Source organism: Rissa tridactyla, chromosome 2 (genome assembly GCF_028500815.1).
Source record: "Rissa tridactyla isolate bRisTri1 chromosome 2, bRisTri1.patW.cur.20221130, whole genome shotgun sequence".
Taxonomy (NCBI): Eukaryota; Metazoa; Chordata; class Aves; order Charadriiformes; family Laridae; genus Rissa; species Rissa tridactyla.
The window spans coordinates 24,146,486-24,169,769 of record NC_071467.1 but is presented as its reverse complement, the minus strand read 5'-3'; the positions used below and the strand labels follow the sequence as shown (position 1 = coordinate 24,169,769).

General features: G+C 37.8%; 1 protein-coding gene across 4 annotated transcripts in view; it reads left to right on the top strand.

Annotated features, from left to right (window-relative positions):
* The window catches only part of VPS13B (vacuolar protein sorting 13 homolog B), a 480,344-nt gene that overhangs the window by 344,463 nt on the left and 112,597 nt on the right, over positions 1-23,284 (top strand). For 3 of the 4 annotated variants that reach the window (XM_054189533.1, XM_054189532.1, XM_054189535.1), the window contains exon 34: positions 15,711-16,413. In XM_054189533.1, the coding sequence (XP_054045508.1) occupies positions 15,711-16,413 (703 nt within the window). Of the gene's footprint in view, positions 1-15,710; positions 16,414-23,284 lie in introns of those variants that run through there. The other variant, XM_054189536.1, reaches the window with a different exon arrangement.

Sequence of the window (23,284 nt, the reverse complement as noted above, 5' to 3'; positions counted from 1 at the left end):
CTGCATAAAGAGAGTTTCTGAGACTGGTGAATCTGAAATGGGGTTTCATTTGAATTGAGAAAAATTTAGTGAAAACTTGGGAAGGCAAAGAAATGTTTCCCCATCTTTGTTAAAAGTAGATGTAAGTTTTTGCATTAGATTCTTGCTTTACAGTTTCCATTGAGCCAAGTTGTCTTCATTTCTTTGGCATGTTGACGTGTTAGTAGTTCAGATGAAGACAAATAGACTATTTGTATTATTTGGGACTAATAGGCTATGTATTATTTTGGTTTGTCTGGTGGTCTGGACATTATTTTGGTTTCTGTGGAGTCTTGCTTTTAATGCAGTACTTAAAATTTGTGAAATGGCTAAATCTTTTGAAATACAAATGACATTATTTGTCATCTTATAATTTTTACCATTGGGCTATTATGTTCATACAGTTTTAAACGTAGAGTAAACTTGTAGCTGGATAGTGTCAGAGAGAGTGCCAAAAGTGTAACTTCTCGAGAACGCCAATAAAAACCCTTAGCTGGAATAGCTGAATAATACTTGCATCATTTTCCTGGTAGTTTTACCAGTACTTGGATTCCCACATTGCCACTTGTCGGATGTTTTCCTGAAAATAAAATGATCTTTGGTTAGTTCAAGGACACTATCAAAATAAAGTCCTTGCCAGTATCTTGAGTCATCACCATACCATGTTTCCATTGGTAGGAAGCTTCGTCTCATCATTTGATTTTGTTGCCAAAAACAGCGGGGAGATATCCTTTTGAAGAGCTGTGCAGTACTTTTGATACTTCCTATGAGCAAACATTTTCATTCCAGTAGAAACCTAGATGCAATTCTTGTATGGAGAAAATGGCTGTGATTTTACTAAGACACTTCCAAGCAGAAATCTTACTTCTCAATAAAGCAAAAAAGAGGTGAGGGCTCAACGGAAATTCATACTAAAATAGGAAGCCTTAAGAGAAAGGGCCCATTTTATAGATATGAAGGCAAAACACATGAGGATTACTCAAAAGGACATACACATGCATGTGAACGTGCATGTATGCACAGAGGTTTCACACAGTGGCAACCTCTCATGACAAATGCTTTGAGTTGTGTGTCTACCTGGAATTTGTAGAAATGCACAATTTAGTTTTGATCTTCAAATCTAAGCATTTTTTTTAACTTATTTTAAGTTGCTTTGGAGAGTTTCATTGATCCCCCTGCAATGCTGCACAAGTTGCATCCAGTCACACCATCAAAATTTTGAGGTGGCTGAATTTAAACTAGGTATTTTGGATGGAAGAATGTAGTTTGAACTTTACGCTTCAGGTTTCGAAAAGTAGACAATAATTCTCTGATATTAGTATTCTGACTGTGATTAGCGACATTCATTTCTGGGATTATGTGGGCTTCCGAGCCTCTCTGAATCCCAACAATTTATTTTTGTTCTATGTCCTTCTTGCAGGGAACTTCAATTTTCTCAGTAATAATAATTTTCCGGTTGTCTTGAACGTTTGAATGTTGCACTGGATTTTTGTTGAATGGAGCAGTGAATGCAATAGTGTTTCTTCCTGGACAGTGTTCAGGTGGAAGGATAATAAGGACCCTAGCTGTATTTCATTCAGTTATAATATGTTTGATGTATTCTGCCATCTACCATAAAAGCCAATATAGTAAGGTTACAGTGAACTGCATTTTAGTACATTGTAACCCTTTGGTGACAAGGCCCACAAAGTACATGCATAGGTTCTGTGGCTTTGATAAGTATGATAAAATCCAGTACTGTTCGAATTCCCATTTAGATAGTAGAGGTGGTAGTCACCCTGACTTCCGTTGCAGAGTGTTTCTGGTGGGTATGGAGCAGATTAAAGAGCAGGACAATACTTACATTTTTACGTTTTTACAGCTAGCTTCACTCTGATTGAGTTACTGGTTGCTATATCAATGGTGAAATCATAGATTATGATTGTGATAAAACACTGACATGAGTCATGCATATGATACTAATAACATTTACTGAATCAAATTCAGGTTTGCAGCAATTTCCAATTACTCTGGACTTATTTCTGCAGATAATTGGCCACCAGTACCTGTGTAGAGAGAAGAAATTGTAAAGCTCTCGCTTGTTTGTACATAGTATGCAACTTTGGTGTTCTGCTATGCTAGTTAATGGTTTCACTTAATAACCTTGCATGTTAGCAATTTTTTTCCTCAGCACATGTTTCTGGGCAGTATTTCCAACTCTCTTCATTTCACTGAAACGGTACCTTCCCTCCAAATTACCTGTGACTCATTACATGAATCAAGACTGCAAACTTAATTCTTGACCCCTCCTAAGTAAAGATTTCCACTAATTTTAGCTTTCTCCATCAAAGCACAGGAGTAATAGTGAGTCAGAAATCAACAGTGACAACTATTTCGAATTATTGGAAAGTTGGTTAAAGTAGAGAATACATAAAACTGAAAATCTGTTAGCTTTACTGAGTAGGGGTCCTGCCTAGATGTTTTGTGAAACTCATATTTGAAGAACAGTGAGTTAAGACAGTATTTTAGGAAGTCGGACTTTTTTTTTCTTCACGTAGGTACAGGAATAATTAGGTCTGTGTGTTTGCATTAATTCACCTGTATTCTTGCAGTAATTTGTATGGTTTTTTTTACTTTCCCTCTAAAACATGCGATCTAGTCTCTAAAATTTTGTTGATATAAATCAGGCACTTTTGATGATTCATTGCCTTCCAAAACAGGGACAGAAGAGAGTAGGAGAGATTCAGAATCACGAATAAGTTGTCTGCCAAACTCTTAACGGATCTACATGCTCTTGAAAATCTCCCCATTTTTCATAAAATTCATTCTATCTGGCAGTAAGGCATTTTCCCCAGATAAATGTTAATTACATATTGAATATCTGGGGGTTTTACCCATTGTGTCTATTGGATCCTTGGTGTTTGTACCAAGCAATTTCTCAGTAGACTGGTCTGGGTTGGGTGCCTCATTGGGTCTTTGTCCAGATTTGTCCATGATGAAGCCCACCATAGCAAATGGATTTATGCCTAGGATCAGTATGTCCCAGCTACCAAAATAATAAAAGTCAGAAAGTTGGCACTAAGTTGTGCATCCTGGCTCTTTGGACAAGGTCTCATGTATCTCTCAGCAGCTGACCCCAAATTCAGGAGCAAGTTTCCCAGATTCTTATATGCTGCATTCTGACAGACTGGGAATCTTCCAAGTAGGTACGATAAAATTGGAAACTAATTAATAAAACAAACCAATAGATTTTTTTGTACTATATACTTGTATGTATGATTGTACATATACGTACATAATAATGATCATCACTCTAAACAGTTAAAACTTGTTAGTATTTATGTAATAATTCAAGCAGAATTTTAGTCCCTTATGTGGAGGGTTTTTTTTGTTCCATTCATTAATTTTATTCTTCTCCCTAACTTCTATTTTGCTGTAGATCAAAGACGTGGTTAAAAGTAGTTCATAGCTGTGTCATACCACTGCATGTGCTGGAGGTTTGGTATCTTAAGAAGGCGTTAGAGACAAATAGAAAATGCTAAGATACCTCCTCAAAGATTGTTTTTGATATAATATCCTACAGCAGTACACTAAAGGATGCTCATTTCAGATGACATTTGTAAATATTATGTTTTACCACATGTTATATAGATAAGGCAGTTCTGTCCATCTCTTGGGCTGTCTGGAGATTCTAGAAGGTGGACCATCCTGAGCTTGCTTTTCAAAGGTTATTAAGGTTATTTTTTCAGTACTAGGAATGAGACCAACATTTTTAAATGGGTGTGCAGAAGGGAATACCTTGCACAGCATATATAGCTGAATTAGAAACTATTTTGAACACTACCTTTAAGGCAGCACCTCACAAATATTTTGAAATTATGGACCACAGACATACTGTTCTTATGCCGTGTGCATTTCCATTTACAAGTGTGTATTTGCCGCATGGCCACTGCAGCAGTTGCATAATTTAATAAATTAGAATAATATTTAAGAAAGTATTTTAATAACATTCAATAAATAGGAAAAAAAAACCACAGAAAAAAAACAGCAGTTGTTAGTGAACCAAAAGGAACCGCATTGCCCAAAATTGATAAAAACGTTATTTTTATGCAAAAACAGTATATATAAATAATATTCAGTAATATCTGCAATCTTTTTGCGTCTTTAAGATAATACACTGTAATAATGCCATATAGAAGCACGTAAAGGCCAAAAGTGTTTTTCATTAAGAGAAAATTTGTCTTTATATCTAGGCCTTCTAATTGTCTCTAATGTCGTTATCAGCCCACAGTTAGATGGCTCCAGTGAAATCTTAATGCTGCAGTTAGAAGCTTTGAAAATGGCAGACTGCTGCAGGATGTGTTTCATAATAATTCTCCATTGATTTTTCCAGTAAGGTATAAAGTCAAATCTCAGCATGGTTTGAGTGCTGGGTGCTTTGAAGCAGCCTCCTGGCACTGAGAGACTAAGGCGGTTGGAAGACTGCCAGGCTTGATCAGTCAGAAGAGCCTGAAGATGCGGCTCCATGTGTCATCTGCTCCTGACGTGGGCTTACAAAGGTCCTGTTTCTGACCTTTTGTTCCTGCTCCAATACCACAATTCTTTTCTTTATTTTAATCATTTTTAAACAAGTTCAGAGGGCACAATTTAGGAGGCAATTTTGAGGCTCATTAAGCTAATCCAAGCTGGCCTGCCACAGTCTGCCCTTTTCCTTCTCTGCTTTGTAGTACTACAATGAGCCAGTGCAGGAAACAGAACAGGCCAAAAAAACAAGTACATTTTTTCTCAAGTTTTGGGGTATTTTTTGTTTTGGGGTTTTTGGTTGTTTTGTTTTGGTTTGTTTTTTTTCTGGGATTACTTTTTGGATGCTTCAAGACTGTGAACTGTCTGTTTTACACAATCACACAAGGCACAAATGAGGAGACACAAATTGTCTGACGTGGAATTGCACACCAAGGCTGTGACAAACAACTTGCTAAAAATGGGGATATTTTGTGATGGCCTTGTTACCAAAAAAACGTATTCTGGAATTCTTAATTTCCTAGTCTTCAGTTCACATGCCACTCGCAATGTGCTTTATTTCCTCATGTAGTCTTTTTGTAAGATACTCTGGACAAATGGAAACATGATTTAGTTAAACACTAGGCTAGATACATGTTTATTTGGCTTGATACAGGTGAGATGTAACTTAAAGAAAAATGAAAAAAAAAAGAAAAAAGCAGTAAGTCAGGAAAGATAATTTTCCAGACATCTGGAAGCTTTAAAACGTGAGGCATTTGACATCCCAGCACACGTTTCAGTGAGCAATAGTGTGCCAGCAGTTGGACATTTCTCACTGGAGACTCCTGTACTGTGGATTTTTCTGTTTGTGGCATATAGTCTGACTCAGTCGGACTTACGTTACTGGAAATAATGTAGAGCGAAGCTTATTTAGTTGGGCAACATTTGTACATGACATCTTCTAATCTGCTGTGGATTTAGTTATTTTAATGCTCAAAACAGATAAAGGCTCTAATATATATTAAGGAAAAGATCATAGCATTTGATTTTGGGGATAGTTCATTTAACTTTACACTTAATTCAGTTAAGAGGCTGAATACAAATAATTCTGTATCAAGAAAGTCAAGTACCAAGTTACTTTACAGTACTACAATAATTACTCTTTTCATTGTTCATACGTTCGTTCATCCTATCCTAGAAAATGATGCCTAAATTTGCATTCTGAGGCTCTGTTGAATCGTGCTTTGAATCACTGCCAGGGTATTTGGCATTTGCTTCTCCATCATTTAATTTATTTTACAGAACACTGAATATTAGTCAATGGGAGAATATTCCAATTTACGCCAATGGGAGTAAATAACGTTGTTAAATTTCTCATGTCGTAACAGTGAATCATCTGGTATTTCCATATTTAATATTATTACATTATTTAAACTCTTGAATCTAAGAATTGTTCAGTGAATTCTTAATTTAAACATACTCATCACACGAGAAAGGTTGAACACCTGGTCAAGAAAACATCAATGTGTAGGACCCAGGGATTTTTTGCACCAAAGCCCAGTATTGTGATAGGTGCCACCCAGTAGCTCTGTGATTTCCCGGTCCTGGACAGTGGCAACACTGCTTAAAATATTGCCACTGCAGGCTGTGACATGCCAATTCCAATGGCACATGTGGTTATACAGCCATACTGGGGGATGAATTAGAGAGAGTTGGTCTCTCTCTAGTGACTGAGAGCAAGCTTTCTGTTGTGAAATCACAGCCTTAATGACTTACAATTGTAAGTCCTTGAATGTTTTTGTTGTGTTTTGGTTTTTCTTTTTCCTCAATGTACTGAGGGACACCAGTGAATGAGAGTTAATTCAGCCTCCCGAAAGGTTCAGCTAGCTTGATGAGACAAAGTTGCTTTCGATAAGATCAGTTCAACTCTAAACCGCCATTTAGTTCAGTATATCTGTGTGTAAATATGACCTAAAACTGATACTGTGTCGTGGTTTTGGCCAAATCAGCCAATGGCCGGCAACAGATGCTCCCCCCCAGCCTCTCGTACACGGAGAGGAGGAGGAGAGATAGAGAGATTGATGAGTTTGTAAGAAACTAAACTAATGAAATATTAATAATAAGATAAAAAAGAAAATAACGAAATAGATACAGTATATACAAAACCGTATTAAGCTCCCAGGATGACGTCACCATCAGGCACTGGGGAAGTCCCAGGCTGGACTCAGCAACGAGTGGGAAACAGGTTCCAGAGTCGGAGTCAGGAACACACGGATTGGGATCAAAGGCAGATAACAGACAGGGTCCTCCTCAGACATCAGCCATTGAAGGAAGAGAGTTGACCCTTTGATCCCTCAGCTTTTATACTGAGCATGGGGCAGATGGGATGGAATACCCCTGTTGGTCAATTTTTGGTCACCTGTCCTGTCCGCTCCTCCCCACAGGTGGGACCCCTTTATCCTTTTCCGCTTCTGACCCTCCAATGGGGCAAATAATGAAATTAGCTGACCTTGGTTGTTGTAGCAATAAGTATAAGCAAGAGCCTCGCTGCGTACCATTCCTTGGCAGAAACTGTCTTACCACTCTGAACGAACCGCTTTAGACACAACATGCTGTTAATCTCAGAGTTAGAAGAGGCCTAGCTAAGAAGTCAAATTACTGAAAAGAAAGTTGGTTCTGTTTTACCTCAAACCAGGATATACTGGTAAAACTGCAGTCTTCTACTGAAACGTTAACACTGAAATGTTAAATGTCTTGCAAAATCAAGCTGAATTTTCAGCTACTTCTTTTAAAGTGTCCAAGTGAAATACACAAGCAGACTCCCATGGAAAAATGCTGTGTCGTGGCTTTAACAAAAAAAAAAAAATGTGCAAAATTGAAAAAACCCTCACCTTGTCTAAAGTAAATATGTATATTTATTTTAATTCAGCTTTTTTCATATAAAAGCAAAGATGTGGACTTCAAATTCTGAAATCAAATTTGAAAAATATCACAAGAAAGCTAATACTTTTAGCAAAAATATGAATGAAAAATTACTGTTGCACAAAGTACTCTGTCAGATTTCAGCCTTGTCTTTTTAAATTGAAAGCGTTTCTTTAGAAAGAAAAAAAAAAGAACACAAAAGTTTCTTACTGACCTTTCATAGGGTAGCAAAATAAATAAACTGTATGTATTAAGATTAAAAAAACAATTATGTTGGCATTAGAAAGTATTTAGCATTTGCATATGCCCATTTTACAATTGGAGCATTTAGCACAGCTTTGATTTATGAATATTTGGGTCAATGTTTAACAGAATGTAGCCTCTTATTCTACTTTTTAAGAGCTGGAAATACATTGAACAAAAAAGTTGGATTTGTATTGCTCCTTGCCATCACATCTTTCACGTAATTCCTGCAGTATTGTGAAAAGTACAATTGAATTCCTGTCAGGAATATTTCTGTAGGCCTGGGAGCTCTTATACACTATTACACTTCAAACTAGCATAATTTCTTTTGCAGCAAGTTCTGGTTAAAAAGAAAATTCCTTAGTAGAAAAAAATACATTTGACTTTTATATGAAATAAACTGTTTCAAACATTTCTGATATTTTTGTTGCCTCATTTTGGCTTGATTTAGTAGTTCCCTTTTTGGAGGAAAGTGTTGAATTCATGTTATACCATCTGATTGATACACGTAGAAGCATATCTGTCTAGATTAAATTGTAGGACTGAAGTTTTAATTAAAACTTAAAGTGGAAAATTTTTTTAGAATGGAAGACATAATTTAGCAGTCTGATATGCTTGTTTGTGTGTCTTTCGTTCTACTTTCCAGTGAGATTACTATGTCAATTTACAAAATAATTTTATAATGGTCAGAATTGAAATCAGTAGTATAACTCTCATGCAAAACAAAATAAAATTGGTTTAGTTGAAGTGTTCAGTAGAACAATGTAGCAAACTTTGGTTAACCAAAAAATGGTTCTTTAGATAACAATGATTTGTCAAATACATTTCTAAACTGTTGGAGACTCTTTGATGGAGTAGATGAAGTACTTAGAACAAAGCCAGACAGAAACTCTGCAGTGCGTTCTTCATAATTCCAGTTTAAGCATAACAGGAGGAAAAAACAAACAAACAAAAAAAAAAAAACAAAATCAAACCCAAACTGGAACTTATGCCTTTTCTGTAGCTCAGTTTGTGTGCTAGGCAAGATATTTATTTCCATGAAAATATTACTACTTTTTAGCAAAAGAAATAAAACTAGGTCACACGCCACAGTGAGAGAGCAGATGTGATTGGCACTTTGATTCTGTGGTTTCACACTTGTGACTCTTTCCGTAATTTATGTAATGTGAAGAATGATCTCATGATTGGCTTAAGGGGTTTGATCAGTGTTAAGGAATGGCTATGCAGAAGGCTGGAAATTTTCCTTCAATGGTGTCATTATATAACCATAATTAATATGAGAAGCTGGAAAAATTATGCAGATGTAGATGCTTTTGATCTAGAGCAGTTGCGCTTCCAAAGATTATGTTGTTTACAGTTATTCTATTAATTAAAGAATTAACCAGTAAAAGAAAATAAAACTGGTAGAAATGTTTATAGCAAAATTTGCACACGCTTACATTTGTTATTGTTGAAAACTCTTCATAGATTAAGACAGTGAAAATGTAATGAAAAAACGCCGCTAATTGTTGTTAAGCACCTATCTCTGATTTGGAAAATGTGTTAACTAGTGGTCTAAAGCATTAGGTTGTGTGTTTACCTTGATGGTTTTATTGCCTCTCTTTATAGAGTGAAAACTTTGAAGACATGTCTCTAACATCTTGGTACTTTTATCAGGAATGGAAACTAAATAAGAGTTACCTGGTTAAGATTGCAGTGAGCTCAGATGGGATTGCTTGCCAATTTTGAAAAGCAAATATATTTATTTACCCTTGATTTTATGATGTACTTCTCTGTGTGTGTTCTGCCGGACGTGCTATTTCCATGCCCTTTCACTAAATAGATATATGTGTCATATGCCCTGTTGAACTCAAGGGGTTAAGCTAGTAAAGTTACCTATCTCAACACATGAAAAGGGAGAATTAGCCACAGTTCCCTAGCTACTAGTGTAGCTTTCAACACCTTTTCTATGGTGTCTAGTATTGATAGGATATATAACTGTGAAAGGACGAGAAAATGCACTGAAGTGATCTAAGAAGTAAACTATCATCTTGACATGTTTTTTCTAGCTATTGAAAACCTTTCCATATTGCAACTCATTCTGACAGTGAAACTGTAGAATTCCTCTGATTTAAGTACCATCTGGTTATGCTCAAAGCTTTAAAGCTATTATCTCAGCATAAAATTTCAGCGTCCTATACTTTTTTCTTCGCCAAACTATCCATTTTTAAGCCACAAATATTTTTCCAGTCCTTTCAGATTTTATCTAAAAGTATATTTTAACAGTACTTAAATAGTTCTTAAACAATAACAATTTATCTTGATAGATGACATGCTGTGTTTTTTCATTTTATTTTAATTAGCCATTGTGGAACCAAATTCCCTTTTGTTTTATTCCTTTGAATACTGTTTAATTATAGTTATCATGCCAAGTATCTTAAAGGTTATTTTACCAATACAGTTTCATTTAACATAAGCCATGTGGAATCAATAGTCCTGTTTCCTAAAGTGAATGCTTGGAAAATCTTACATTCATATGTTAAGAGTACACATCCTTTCCTCATTAGTTGGAAAGTACAGGGATTTTGGCACAGGTTCTGTGTGGAAGCATTGTGCAGCTTTTATATGGATTTTGTTTTTAGCCTTTGATGACACTGTTTAGAATAGGAAGTATCTAATAAGTAAAGCATTTTGTCTAATGTGCTGCCAGTGTGTTTAATATATGCCTGGAGGTCTGAAACATTATCTTCTCCACTACAGTAATATGCATTTAATTCTCTGAAAGCAGAAGGTCGAACTTTTAAAAGGGACTCAAAGTACATTTTCAACTAAAATAATTTAAAACACATGGGATAGGGGACCAGAGTAATGTACAGTTGGTTTTTATGGTTTAATCATGATCATGTTAATGCACACCAGTAGCTAATTAAAGAAAACTTTTATTGTTCATTTTAAATGGGTTATGTAAAGAGTAAGAGAATTGATATAATACGGCCCAATGATAAATGTTACCATTACATTTGCTAACAGCAAGCTGATACGCTGTTCTTGACATCTTTAAAGTATTGGCCCATTTATTCCATAATAAAGCAAAGAATCTTTTAAGAGTTGTTATACTGAGAGTCATTCCCTCTCATATCCTTATCCCATTAGAGGAGTACCTAAATGATTCCCAAGTTTATTACTAGGTGTATTTTCAGGTTAACTGTGGAACTTGGTTGGAAGGCTTGATGCTTAGTGAGCTGAAATTGATGCAAGAAGTTCCAGGGGTACTTCTGCACCTTTATTTTGTACCCAGTTGTTATATAAAGCTGTCTTGCAAATCATTACTCACTTGTTCCAGCCTTTATAATATATGTGGTAAGAGCATATGTAAGTCAAAGTTTCATTGTGGAACCGGGTGGCATAGAAAACCGTAATAGGATACGGTGTCTTTCACCTTTTGGGCACTGGTTCATATTCCGTGCTGCTTAGTACTGAGCAGAAGTTACCATCTGACTGCTATTCAGTGACCTGCGTGAATTGATTTGGGGTCCCGGTAAAGTTTCTGTAGTTGAATGTCCGCAAAACAGGAAACTCAGCAGTTGGGACCAATTAGCACCCTTGCAGTAGTCTTCACAGAGAAACTATAGTCTGAATAGGGATGGAAGCAGAGCTACTTTCTTACCTTCCTTGAGGTGCTTTACATAGACCAGCACAGTTAATAAATACTTAATTATAAAAAGAGGAGGAGAAAAGAAGTAGGCCTCAAGTCAAATCAATTTTTGTGTGAGAATCTATTGTGTGAGAAGACAGGATCTGTTTGGAAACCAGAAGTACTATGCTTTCTCCCTCCCCTCAGTCATACGCATGCAATGCTTTTCTCCCGGGAAGATTGTAATTTAGTGGATGACATTGTATTTTAAATCCCTCTAGCCAAGTCAAGCATAACCTAAATGTCAGGTAGCTGTAGAAATTTCTGCTGCATAGCGGAGAACAAGAGAATACCATGTAGGTACCCGAAAGAGCGTCGTTCACTACAGAACCATGCTTTCTAAAAAGATTTTTCATCAGACTGAGCTGATGGCTATGGAGCAATTAAAAATTGCTGGGATACGCAGCATATGCCCTCCACTTTTGTTTCAGGCAGTGTTTTCATGAAGTGATATGGCAAGATTGTTTCGCAGCTCCATCCCTTCTGTCTTCTGCTTGCCCTCAATACATGAGCAGTAAAACCATTTCTACCATTTCTGAAGGTGCCATCAGTACAGTATATGGGTGAAGCACTTTGTAATTTACCAGACAGAAAGGCTGAGGTGCAAATAGCCTAACTTTGCTAGGATATCAGGAGGAGTCAGGATTTCTTGGCTCACAATGTAGTAATTCATTAAAATGGTCTCTAGTTATTTTTACAGAGGCTGCATTAAAAGTGGTATCACATTTACAAGTCAGTGATACGAGTCTGCCGTAGAAATCAGCCGCAAGGAATTTTATTGGTTATTTGAAAAATATGTACATGAGTGAATCTGAAAAGATTGTAACCAGAGCTGGCAAAAGCCTTTTCAAAGAAAATCTCAGCTAGTTAATGGTTCCGTTTTAGGATTTCCTCTGTAATACTTTTTTTTCTAGTATGTTCGTTCCTTTAAAGAAAAGGAGAGGGGCTTGCTCCCTTTGTTTCATAAAGCACAATATAAAGGAACATTTTAAAAAAATTGCTTTAGCTCCCCCACAACCCAATTTCTGCAGTGTATGTAGAATCTATTCATATTGCTGCATAAAGACAAAAGCTTGAAGAAATTCAGTAATTCACTGTCCTTCGTTCCTGTAGTTAAGTTGATGATAAATTTTTTAAGTACTTGTTATTCATGATTATATTTTTCAAAAGGAAGTTAAGATATGGCTTGCCTTAGTTTGTATCTGCCTTTTGAATGATTCACTATGGTGGAGAAGATAAAAAGAAACTATTGAAGTAGGTTCTAGAACAAAGACATGAAATCATTGAGTCAATGTGCAGTGACAGCCAAAAGAACCCCAACAAAATATTGGACATCATCAGGATGGAGATTGAGAACAAGACAGAAGGCATTGTTTTACTGCTTATATAAAACCATAGTGATCCCCATTCTTGAATACTGTGTAGAGTACTCAAGAAGTGCATAGTGGAGTTCCGGAAATAGAGGAGGGAAGCTAAAATGATTAAAGGTGCTGGAGCAGCCGTTTTGTGAGGAGAGACCAAAAAGGCTGCGATTTCCCTGTCTGGAGAGGAGAAGGCCGAGGGGCACTATGATCAAGGTTTACAAAGTCACAGCAGCAGTGATAAAGCTGTTCAAATCTTGCACTACAGAAGATGGTGAAATGCAATGAGTAGGAGATTGGTTAACACCAGAGAAAAGAAATAAATTGGAACTTGCCACCCCAGAAGGATGTGGTAGCCAGACAATGTCAGCATCTTCAAAAAGCAAGTGGACGAATTCATAGGCAAGAAGTCCATGAATGGTTACTAAACCGACTACACAAGTGTGTACCACTGGCATCCTAAATGCAACAGCTACGGATGCCTGGGGAGTAGGAGAGGAAGACTGCAGGAAGTGGCCAGGGTCCATCGTCTCTCTTGACAGAGTCTCCTCCTAGTGCTGTCAGAAACAGCATACTGGGCTGGATTGGTCACAAACCTGATTGACTTGGGCATTTGACTTGGGTTTGTGAAGGGCAGGTCATGCCTATCAAACCTGATCTCCTTCTATGATAAGGTGACCCACTTAGTGGATGAGGGAAAAGCTGTGGATGTTATCTACTTGGATTTTTGCAAAGCTTTTGACACTGTTTCCCACAGTATTCTCCTGGAGAAACTGGCTGCTCATGGCCTGGACAGGTGTACTCTTCGCTGGGTAAAAAACTGGCTGGATGGCCGTGCCCAGAGAGTGGTGGTAAATGGAGCTAAATCCAGTTGGTGTCCGGTCACAAGTGGTGTCCCCCAGGGCTCGGTGCTGGGGCCGGTTCTCTTTAATATCTTTATCAATGATCTGGATGAGGGGATCGAATGCACCCTCAGTAAGTTCGCAGATGACACTAAACTGGGTGGGCGTGTTGATCTGCTTGAGGGTAGGTTGGCTCTGCAGAGGGATCTGGACAGGCTGGACCGATGGGCTGAGGCCAATGGTATGAGGTTCAACAAGGCCAAGTGCCGGGTCCTGCACTTGGGACACAACAACCCCATGCAGTGCTACAGGATTGGGGCAGAGTGGCTCGAAAGCAGCTTGACAGAAAAGGACCTGGGGGTGTTGGTTGACAGCCGGCTGAGTATGAGCCAGCAGTGTGCCCAGGCGGCCAAGAAGGCCAACAGCATCCTAGCCTGTATCAGGAATAGTGTGGTGAGCCGGACTAGGGAAGTGATCATCCCCCTGTACTTGGCACTGGTGAGGCCCCACCTCGAGTACTGCGTTCAGTTTTGGGCCCCTCGCTACAAGAGGGACATTGAGGTGTTGGAGCGTGTCCAGAGAAGGGCTACAAAGCTGGTGAGGGGTCTGGAGGACAAACCGAATGAGGAATGACTGAGGGAGCTGGGGTTGTTTAGCCTGGAGAAGAGGAGGCTGAGGGGAGACCTTATCACCCTCTACAACTACCTGAAAGGAGGTTGTAGAGAGATGGGGGCTGACCTCTTCTCCCTGGTGACAAGTGATAGGACGAGGGGAAACGGGTTCAAGTTACGTCAGGGGAGGTTTAGATTAGATATTAGGAAACATTTTTTCACTGAAAGGGTTATTAAACATTGGAATAGGCTGCCCAGGGAGGTGGTGGATTCACCATCCCTGGAGGTGTTTAAAAAAAGGGTAGATGGGGCACTTAGGGACATGGTTTAGAAGTGGCTCTTGTCAGGGTAGGTTAATGGTGGGACTCGATGATCTTAAAGGTCCCTTCCAACCTCAACGATTCTATGATTCTATGATTTATGTTAGTTCTTGTATGGAGCAGAGCAGAAATAAACACTTTGACTGGGCAGCACAGATGGAAGTGTTAGTTATGCTGTGGAAGTTGTACAGGCTGAATGCATGACTCTCAATTCCGTATGAATCAGAGGAGTTGGCCATACATCATTATTATTATTGTTATTGAATTTCTGCAGGGTTTTTTTCCAAATATTTTAGCATACGCCCCCAATCTTGTCCTCAAGCTCTTTGTAAGATTTCTACTTGTTTCACGAGCAGTATTGGAAGTGTTTTCTTCCTGAAGTCTCTCCTTGACTTGGATATCTATCTCTTGACCTGGTACTATGTAGTCCCTGGACACAGCCTTGCAACTTTTTGTTTCACTCTTGCAGTCCCATGATAGAAGGAAAGTACTTTTTACTGTTTATTGGTGGTGTATGTTTTCTTTTTGAAATATTTCTATATGCAATGATTTCTCATGTGAAAACCTGTGAATGTCACAGCCAAGACCATATGTAGCCTTGGTGAGCCTTGGTAAGCTGAGAGGCAGATAGTGCTGATGTTTCCTCCAACTTTGGTGTTTTATGTAAGGCAGCTGTCATTTCCATGACACTTAAGAAAAATATTTTTTTCTACAGCATAGTATTTATACATTTCAGCTTGCGATTTCTGTTTAGTCTTTTTGTGATTTTGCAGATTAATATTACATTCTATTTCATCTGATCATGGTAAAATATTTTAGTGACAAAGAGGACTTTTTGAGCATCAGTGCTCAAAACTGGAAAACACTTCTAACTAGGCTTTTTATTTACATTGCTTATTTCAGAGATATGGTTTTATATTAAGCTATAAATTTCTTGTAGATTCTTTAGAGTTTAAAAAGTTTAAATTTAAAAAAAAAAAAGTCATTTAAGCGTAGAAATCATTACTCTTTTTTCCTTCACATGTTCTTTTGGCACGTCATCTGTTGTGAGTCATCATTTCATTGTAACAGACACCTGCTGTGTTTTCATGAGTGATTACTGTGTTAAAGTTAACTTGGCAGATAATTTTTTATAATTCTCTTTTTTGACATCATGTTTATGTAGTGATTATTTGCTGCCACTGAAATGGAAACAGTTGGGATATGGATATCATAAGTTAATATAATATTTTCCTTTGCAGATTTCCAAACAAGAGCGGAAAAAAGTGGATGTGTCTGATGGAGGAACAGTTGAGACTTCTTCCCGTTATAGTGGGGCACAGGACAGTGGGATTGGCAGCGACAGTGTTAAGATCAGAATCGTTCAGATCGAGCAGCACAGTGGTACCAGCCAGCACCGCATTGCCCGTCCTTCCCGCCAGTCTTCCATCGTGAAGAATCTCAATTTCATTCCCTTTGACATTTTTGTTACAGCAAGTCGAATCTCCTTGATGACTTACTCATGCAGTGCCTTACCTAAATCAAAATCAGTACAAGATCAGAAAGATGGTGAGAAAATAAGCAAAAGCTCCTTGAACCTTCCAGAAGTGGGCTCTGGTGGCAGCCATGATACCAAGAAGCCCAGTCAGCCATGCATCTCATCCGTCACAGCAGATGATCTTCTGAACAGTAATGTTCCCCTGTCTACTGGGAGAAAAACGGGTCTTTTGTCACTGGAAAGTCTGCATGCTTCCACAAGATCGTCTGCTCGACAAGCCCTGGGTGTAACTATTGTTCGTCAGCCTGGTCGCAGGGGGACTGGGGACATAGAGCTACAGCCATTTCTCTACCTCATTGTATCGCAGCCCTCTGTGCTCCTGAGCTGCCACCACAGGAAGCAAAAAGTAGAAATATCAGTTTTTGATGCTGGTCTTAAAGGAGTAGCCTCAGACTACAAGCGTACAGGTAAGGGCATTTAACATTCTCTCCAGGTTATAACTGCCAAAATAATTGCACTTCTCAAAGTTACTGGAGTGGTGGAAAACAGCTGAGAGACTTCTAGGACGTCTTTGAAAATCAAACGGTAAATATACATATTTTTAGGATTATACCCCACAGCTGAATCAAGTTAAGTGTGTAAAATGTTTGAAATTAATTAAGATCTAACCTTTTAGCAAACAGTTCTTCCTGTTCCTTGATATTACTTTCTCATTACCAGCTTGCAATACAAATTGTGGCATTACTCTTAACTTCTCAATGTTTTCTAAGGAAGTAAGAGTTATAAGCCAAGCTGATTTCATAAAAAGCATTTTTTATGACTGAATATCACAATATTTTTCTATGTTAGCCTACTGATAAAATTTTAAGGTAAACATTGTAGAAGCACCTGGTGTTTTGATCATAAACTGTAAGAAAATTGTAGTGATCTTCCAAATGACACCTAATGATGTCATGTATTTAAAGTTTTCGTTCAGCTGAGTAACAGGGTTTTGCAAGTATTTCCTTCTCTTAATGAATGGCTTTTCTTTTTTTTTTTCCTATATGCAAAGCTTATAATAAGAAATATTAGAATAACTGTTCAGAAGAAAATAATCTGAAAATGTCTTTTTTTGTCGTACCTGTACTACTGAATAGAGAAATCAAGTGATTGTAATTCATTTGTCTGACAGCCAGTACTGGGTGTAAGAATTTAATGAGATACATCTTTACAGACTATTACCCCAAAAAATGTAAATGAGGATGCAGAGATCTACTGAACATGCAGCCAGAAGAGTGAGGTTTTGAATTGTTTGTAGAAAGAGAACTGTAGGTGAATAAACACTGCTAGTTTTTTGTTGCCATCGTTCATACATCACACTAGTTGTGACAAGCGGTATACATTTTTTCTGCATCTATACTGCATCTGTGCTGAATGACATGGTATCTTTTGAAAATTGGTATTAAAATAATGTGCTCATGCAAAAGACTAAAAATTCTATTTTTAGTAGACCTTAACTTTTTTCAGAAATCTGAATTATAGTGGAATTTTTATGAGGGATTAAACAGTGAGGAAGATTAGACAGCTGGAAAGAAGATACTTAAAACAGGGGGAAGATTTGTTCTCTGCCATGTTTTCTTTTATTATTTTTCTATTTTCATCTTTCTCTGCCATTGCTGTCCTATCTTGAAAGAAACACAACCGTGTCCTGAATTTTATTTACTCCAGATTCACATGTGCATTTGTTAAATACTATGTAACAGGTGGTTATTGTAGCAATTAATATGAAAAGAATTAACAAATCAATTAACAAAGCAAAGCTTGAAGAAAAGTTGGAGTAGTTGTAAGTTAAAGATCGCCACTTCATTAACTTAGCGTTTTGGAAAGATGCGATAGGACTTCTTCATTTCTCATATCTGAGGCATTCAAGTATGTCCTTGTACAAGCTGCCACCACATTACCAATAAACTTGGCAAAGTTCTCTCCATTCTGCTCCTACAATTAACTTCTGAAAACTTTCACCATCTTCATATCTATGGGAGCAATTCTAGAAAACACAAGCTGTAATAAGGTCTTCCTACAAATTGAAGATGGATCAGAGAGCGCAGAAGCATAGCAAGAAGTTTTAATAATAAAGATAGGAGGAACACACAGCCTGAGAGCTGTATGTCGGTTGCCAGCAGTTATTCAGTGAGACCCGTAGAGGTCATCTTGGAGGACCAGAGACTATCCCTACATGGATCTTACTGCTTTCTTTGGCTTTTTGTCTCCGTGTCAGGCAAAGATAAAAAGAGCGCGGAGGCAGGAGTCAGGCATTATGTGAAGGCAGAAGTTCTGGTCTCATCCTGCTGCCTTTATGGGCAGTAGTAAGTACCTTACTCATGTATCAAACAGAATCCTGTGCTTGCTACTGAAGCACTAGGGCTCTTTTGAAAAGAGTTTGAGAGGTGGGCGCCAAAGTTCTAGTGCCTAAAAACACCATCCTAAATGTATAAATAAGTTAATAAAACTAATCCACACTTCAAGTCACGCACTAACTCACACATCAAAATACATAGCATAAAGTTTTTATTGCCTCTTTTTTAGGAAGACCTGCTGTGCTTGTAATTGCGTTGTTCAGGATTAATGTTTTCATACCACTGTAGTAACATGTTAGTTTTGAAAATTTTTATTTTTCATTTCTAGCACGCGTATTTGAGGGAAAATCGCCATGAAATACGTGTTGTGTTACGTGTGTGTATATATACACACACTCTCTACATATTGCATACCATATAATACAGCATCAGGAGCTTTGCATGGCATTTTATGCGTTTCTGCAGTTAGTTTCATCCATCGTGCCAATTTTTTTTTGACGTCGTGACTATTTGCTGACAGTTTTATCTGAAAGAGGTGTGTCATCCAAATTAAGAACAATATAAAGTTTATTTGAAAGAAATAAGTTAGCTTCTCTCCCTCTGTACAGCAGGTATGCATTATATTCCCGTATTTCTCTGTATGTCAAGGACTGAAGGATAAGAAGAGGGCATAAATGATGTTTTATTTACAGTGGATATTGCTAAAGCATATTTACAGTTAGACTCTCTAGAAGACTGCTCTTCTTAAGTCTATATGTATGCAACTATCTCATCATTGTTTAAGGTAGGATGGGGAAAAGGACACAAGATAAACATAAAATATATATATTTTAACTAGATTATAAGAACTGATGGAGCATATTCCCCCTTAAAAAAAAAATAAAAAGTGAGACTAGGCAAGCAGGCCTGATGAAAACGTGTGCATTACATTGCACGATGGAATTAGGCAAGAGCACAGTAGCAGCTCAGAAGGTTGGGCCTATAACATAGCAAATTTCATCACAACCTAGAAAATTGAGACTTGTCTGAGCAAATGTTTGTTATAAAGTTTTATTGGTACTCCTATGGGGGTGGTTTCTCATTACTTATACTAATATGGTTAAGTTTACATAGTTAAGCTATATATGAAATATGTAGATTAGATCCAAAACATGCTAATAAAAACTCTGCCATTTCAAATCATCATTCTGCATGTGTGTGTGTATATATATATGTATGTATATACACACACACACCCCCCAAATATGCGCATAATAATATTTTGGAATGTTTTAAAGCACATGGAAAAATTGTTTTGGATCAATTTTGTGTAATTATGAAAACTTGAGTTCTGTTAGTTCAGTAGCAGTAGATCAGATCTTATGAAATACTGTGTTGTTTCTTATGGCTTTTCTAAAAGAAAAAATCTACAGTTCTGAAACAACTCTCAAATCTTGCAAGGCAGATGCAAATACAAAATTCTATTGTAAAATTAGGAAGGTCTTATTTTTTGATGGACATTACTTCCAGTAAATACTTCAGGGTAAAGAAAAGCTGGTAGGGGTTTAGACCTAGTTATGTTTTCCATCCCTCATGTCCCATTAGCGTATTTCTAAGAAATGTTCAGCTGTGAATTAACAAAGAATACTCTAGAATTTAGAACTGTTTCTAACAGGTAGTTTGTTGAGAGTCTGTTTTATGAAGCTTTGAATAAAATAGGGAAATTATCCTGTAAAACTGCACCAGCGTGAATTTTAAAGACAAAATTAAGCTCACTACCTTATGATGGTTTACTGCTTTGAGCATGTGTAGAAATTATGTTTTTAATACTGTTATGGAACCACGTATATTTCATTTGTTCTTACTTTTGAAAGTTTTCCAGTTAATAGAGCTTAAAATTCAGGATCTTGCACATTAAGCTATCACTTCTTTTGTGAGAGTATTACATGGTGGCCGAAACACCAAACTCTGTCACTAGCTGTGTTATTTTTTTTGCGTGCTTTCTGAAACATGAAAGAAATAAGAACTTCAGAATAGAATAGGAGGAAATAGGCAATTTAAAAGTCAAATACTGTTAGTGTGTTAATTAGCAGTTAGTAGCAGCACATTTCCATCAGGGCAGTGTCTGTCCGTGGGAGCGTTTGCCTGCCTTGGAGCTACAGACCTGATGGTTGTGCTTTCAATTTCCTCAGTCCTTCTCTCCAACCAAGTCCACTGGCAAGTCAGTTTGTAGCAGGAGGAGACTTAGTAGGTTATTAAAATGTTAGCTCAGTTTTCTTATGGTTGTCCTAAACTGCCTTTTTTGTGTTTTAAATTATTTTTGTAATTGCACGGCTTGATTGCAATTATGATACCACCAGGTATAGGAACTTCAAATCAAAGTAAAGAAATTAATGGAATAAATATTAACTGCTTAATAAGCACCATTAAAAAGACTAGTTGCTCCCTGACTTTACTTGTAAGATTCTGTATAAATAGCCTGGAAGATACTATAAAACAACCTTTTTTTATTGAATGCTCATCCTATATTTAACAAAAAGGCATCTGCTAACCGTTAGTTTTTTTGCAAACAGAGCATTGGCCATTTCCACTTAAATAAAAGTGGGTGCGATTGTTTTTAATGTAATCTCGTAACCCGCTTTTATAAATATTTTTTTAAAATCTTTATTTGCTTTGTTTCAGGTAATGTAATCCAGATACAAAATTGCCTCATTTCCTGAGCATTGTGCTCTGGGCATTCTTGAAAAATCTTTTTTCTATTTGTTTGTTTGTTTACTTTCAAAGAGGAGGTTGTGGTGCTTGGTTTTTTTAAGGGAGAGAAATTTCTCAATAAATACTTGTTATGCATGGAATTTCTTCAGCTTCCGCCAAAGAACCATTTGCAAAAAAACAGGCATTGTGAGGCCATCCAGAATTATTCTTGATTTTTATTTTAGTTATTTTTTTTTTTACACCCACGCCTTTGATGGCAGGGGGTCCATGAAGAGCAGACGCAGTAGCGAAGACCACATGTAACCTCTGATCCAGTGGGAAGGCGAGGCTGCGTGGAGGGCAGTGCCGGCTGGCGCTGGCAGGAGCTCTGATTCACTGCCTCTGTCAGCCTGCGCTTCCTACGAGGATGAGAGAGGATTTAAGGCTCTTTCCTAGCACAGCATTGAGGGAGTTCTGCTGGAGTGTCACCTGTTCCCCTCCGAGTATATTTATTGTCCGGTACATCTGCATCCATGGAGGGGAGGAGGGGTGGGGGGTGCAGCCCCGACCCGTAAAGACAAGCTGGCCTGGGAATGTGCATTCCTCAGGTTACTGTAAGTGCTCATTTTTGAACTTCCTGACACAGCACTTGTGAGTACGCTAGTAGAAATGTTTTCCCACTTGTGTTCTTTAAATTCCAATGGAAACCATTTTTAAAACAAGACCAAACGTTCCACTTCAGAGTTTGAAATGCAGAGATGATTGCAGCATCGTACTGGCTTTTAAAATTGACTGCAGACCAAAATATGATTCATCCATTGAAATAAAAGTGTGTTGCAGAGCTCATTTGGTCTGGGTAAAGTTCCAGCTGAACAGGCCAAGTTGCCGTCCCGCGCACACGCTCGGTAGCCCTGTCCCCTGCCTGCCGGCTGCTGGGGTGCTGCGGATCCCTGAGCCCCCCCGTTAAAGCCTCCCACAGGCTATGCCCCCTGAGCCGCCCCTGGCTCTCAGCTGCAAACGGGAACAAAAACACATTTTGAAGAATGAAAATCTTCAAGATGTGAATTTTCTCCTGCCTCCCTCCTTTCCTTTCTCCTCCTTCCCTTTTCTCTTTGGAATTTTGGAGCTTCCTGTCTGCTGTTAACATGAGAATGAGGGGATAGCAGGTGAAATCCAAAGCTTGTAAATTCAAGTCAAGTTTAGGAAGGTACTTCATAAATGGTGAAGTTTGGAGCTGAGGTCTGGACTTTAGCAAGACTAAAAGTGGCTTTGGATGTTTGGGTGGATTCAAAAATAGCCAGAGATTATTTTTTTTCAAAAAAAAAAAAAAAAAAAAAGTGTGGGGGGAGAATGTGTACTATTGAAGGCCTCACAGCTTCTCAGTCTTCCAGATTTTAACTTCTATTCTTGATTGTCAATCTGTGATAGTTGTCTCACGATTTTCCTTTTGCTGCCACAGACAAATTTTTCACATGGTGTAGAGGATAGAATTTCTGGCCGTCTTCACTGCTCTTCCCTTCTCAGGCCTTTCTTTTCTCTCCCTTGGCTTGCTGTGGAGTAATTCTAGCCTCTCCTTTTACTTATATATGCATCCCTTGGGTGTTCTCCAGCATTTTCTTTATACAAATAACTGTAAATTTAAGTGTTGATTTTTGGGAGAATCATAGAAAATGGAAATGGAAATGACCTATTATAATAGATTATTCAGACCAGTTCCCTGCTGATGCATAATTGTTCCCTATTGTATATTTTATAGTGTTCTGTCAAGTGTATTTTTAAACATTCTGAACGTTTCCATCATTTCCTTGAGGGAGAAGAGTCCTTTTTCTAACAGCTCTCCCCATCAGGAATTCCTCACTTTTCAGCCTAAATTTTCTCATTTTCATTTGATTGCTTCTGTGGCATAGGGATTGATTGATACTGTTTTATTCCTTTCCGGATCCTTAATTGTTTGAAAATGCATATGATTTTTTCTACCTTAGAAAGTATTTTAATCAAGACACACATATTTCAGCCTTTTGACCTTAAAAATACATGAATTCATCCTACACAGATATGTTTTAGAGCTCCTATATGGAAGTCCCTTGAAGTTTTTGAGAAATACAGCAGTACAGTCAGTTTTGAAACCTCTGGATTTTATCATTATTTTCATTATGTAAAAACTTACTTATTGATCCATATGTGGCATATTTGGATTTACGGTCAAGTCTGTAACCCAGGTTCCAAATGAACCATATGCCATGGGCTTGGAAGCATTCAAACTAGTTCTGTGCATGGCCCTTTGGGATTATTACCTCCGATGCAAAATTGTGTCAATGCAACTATCCTGCTT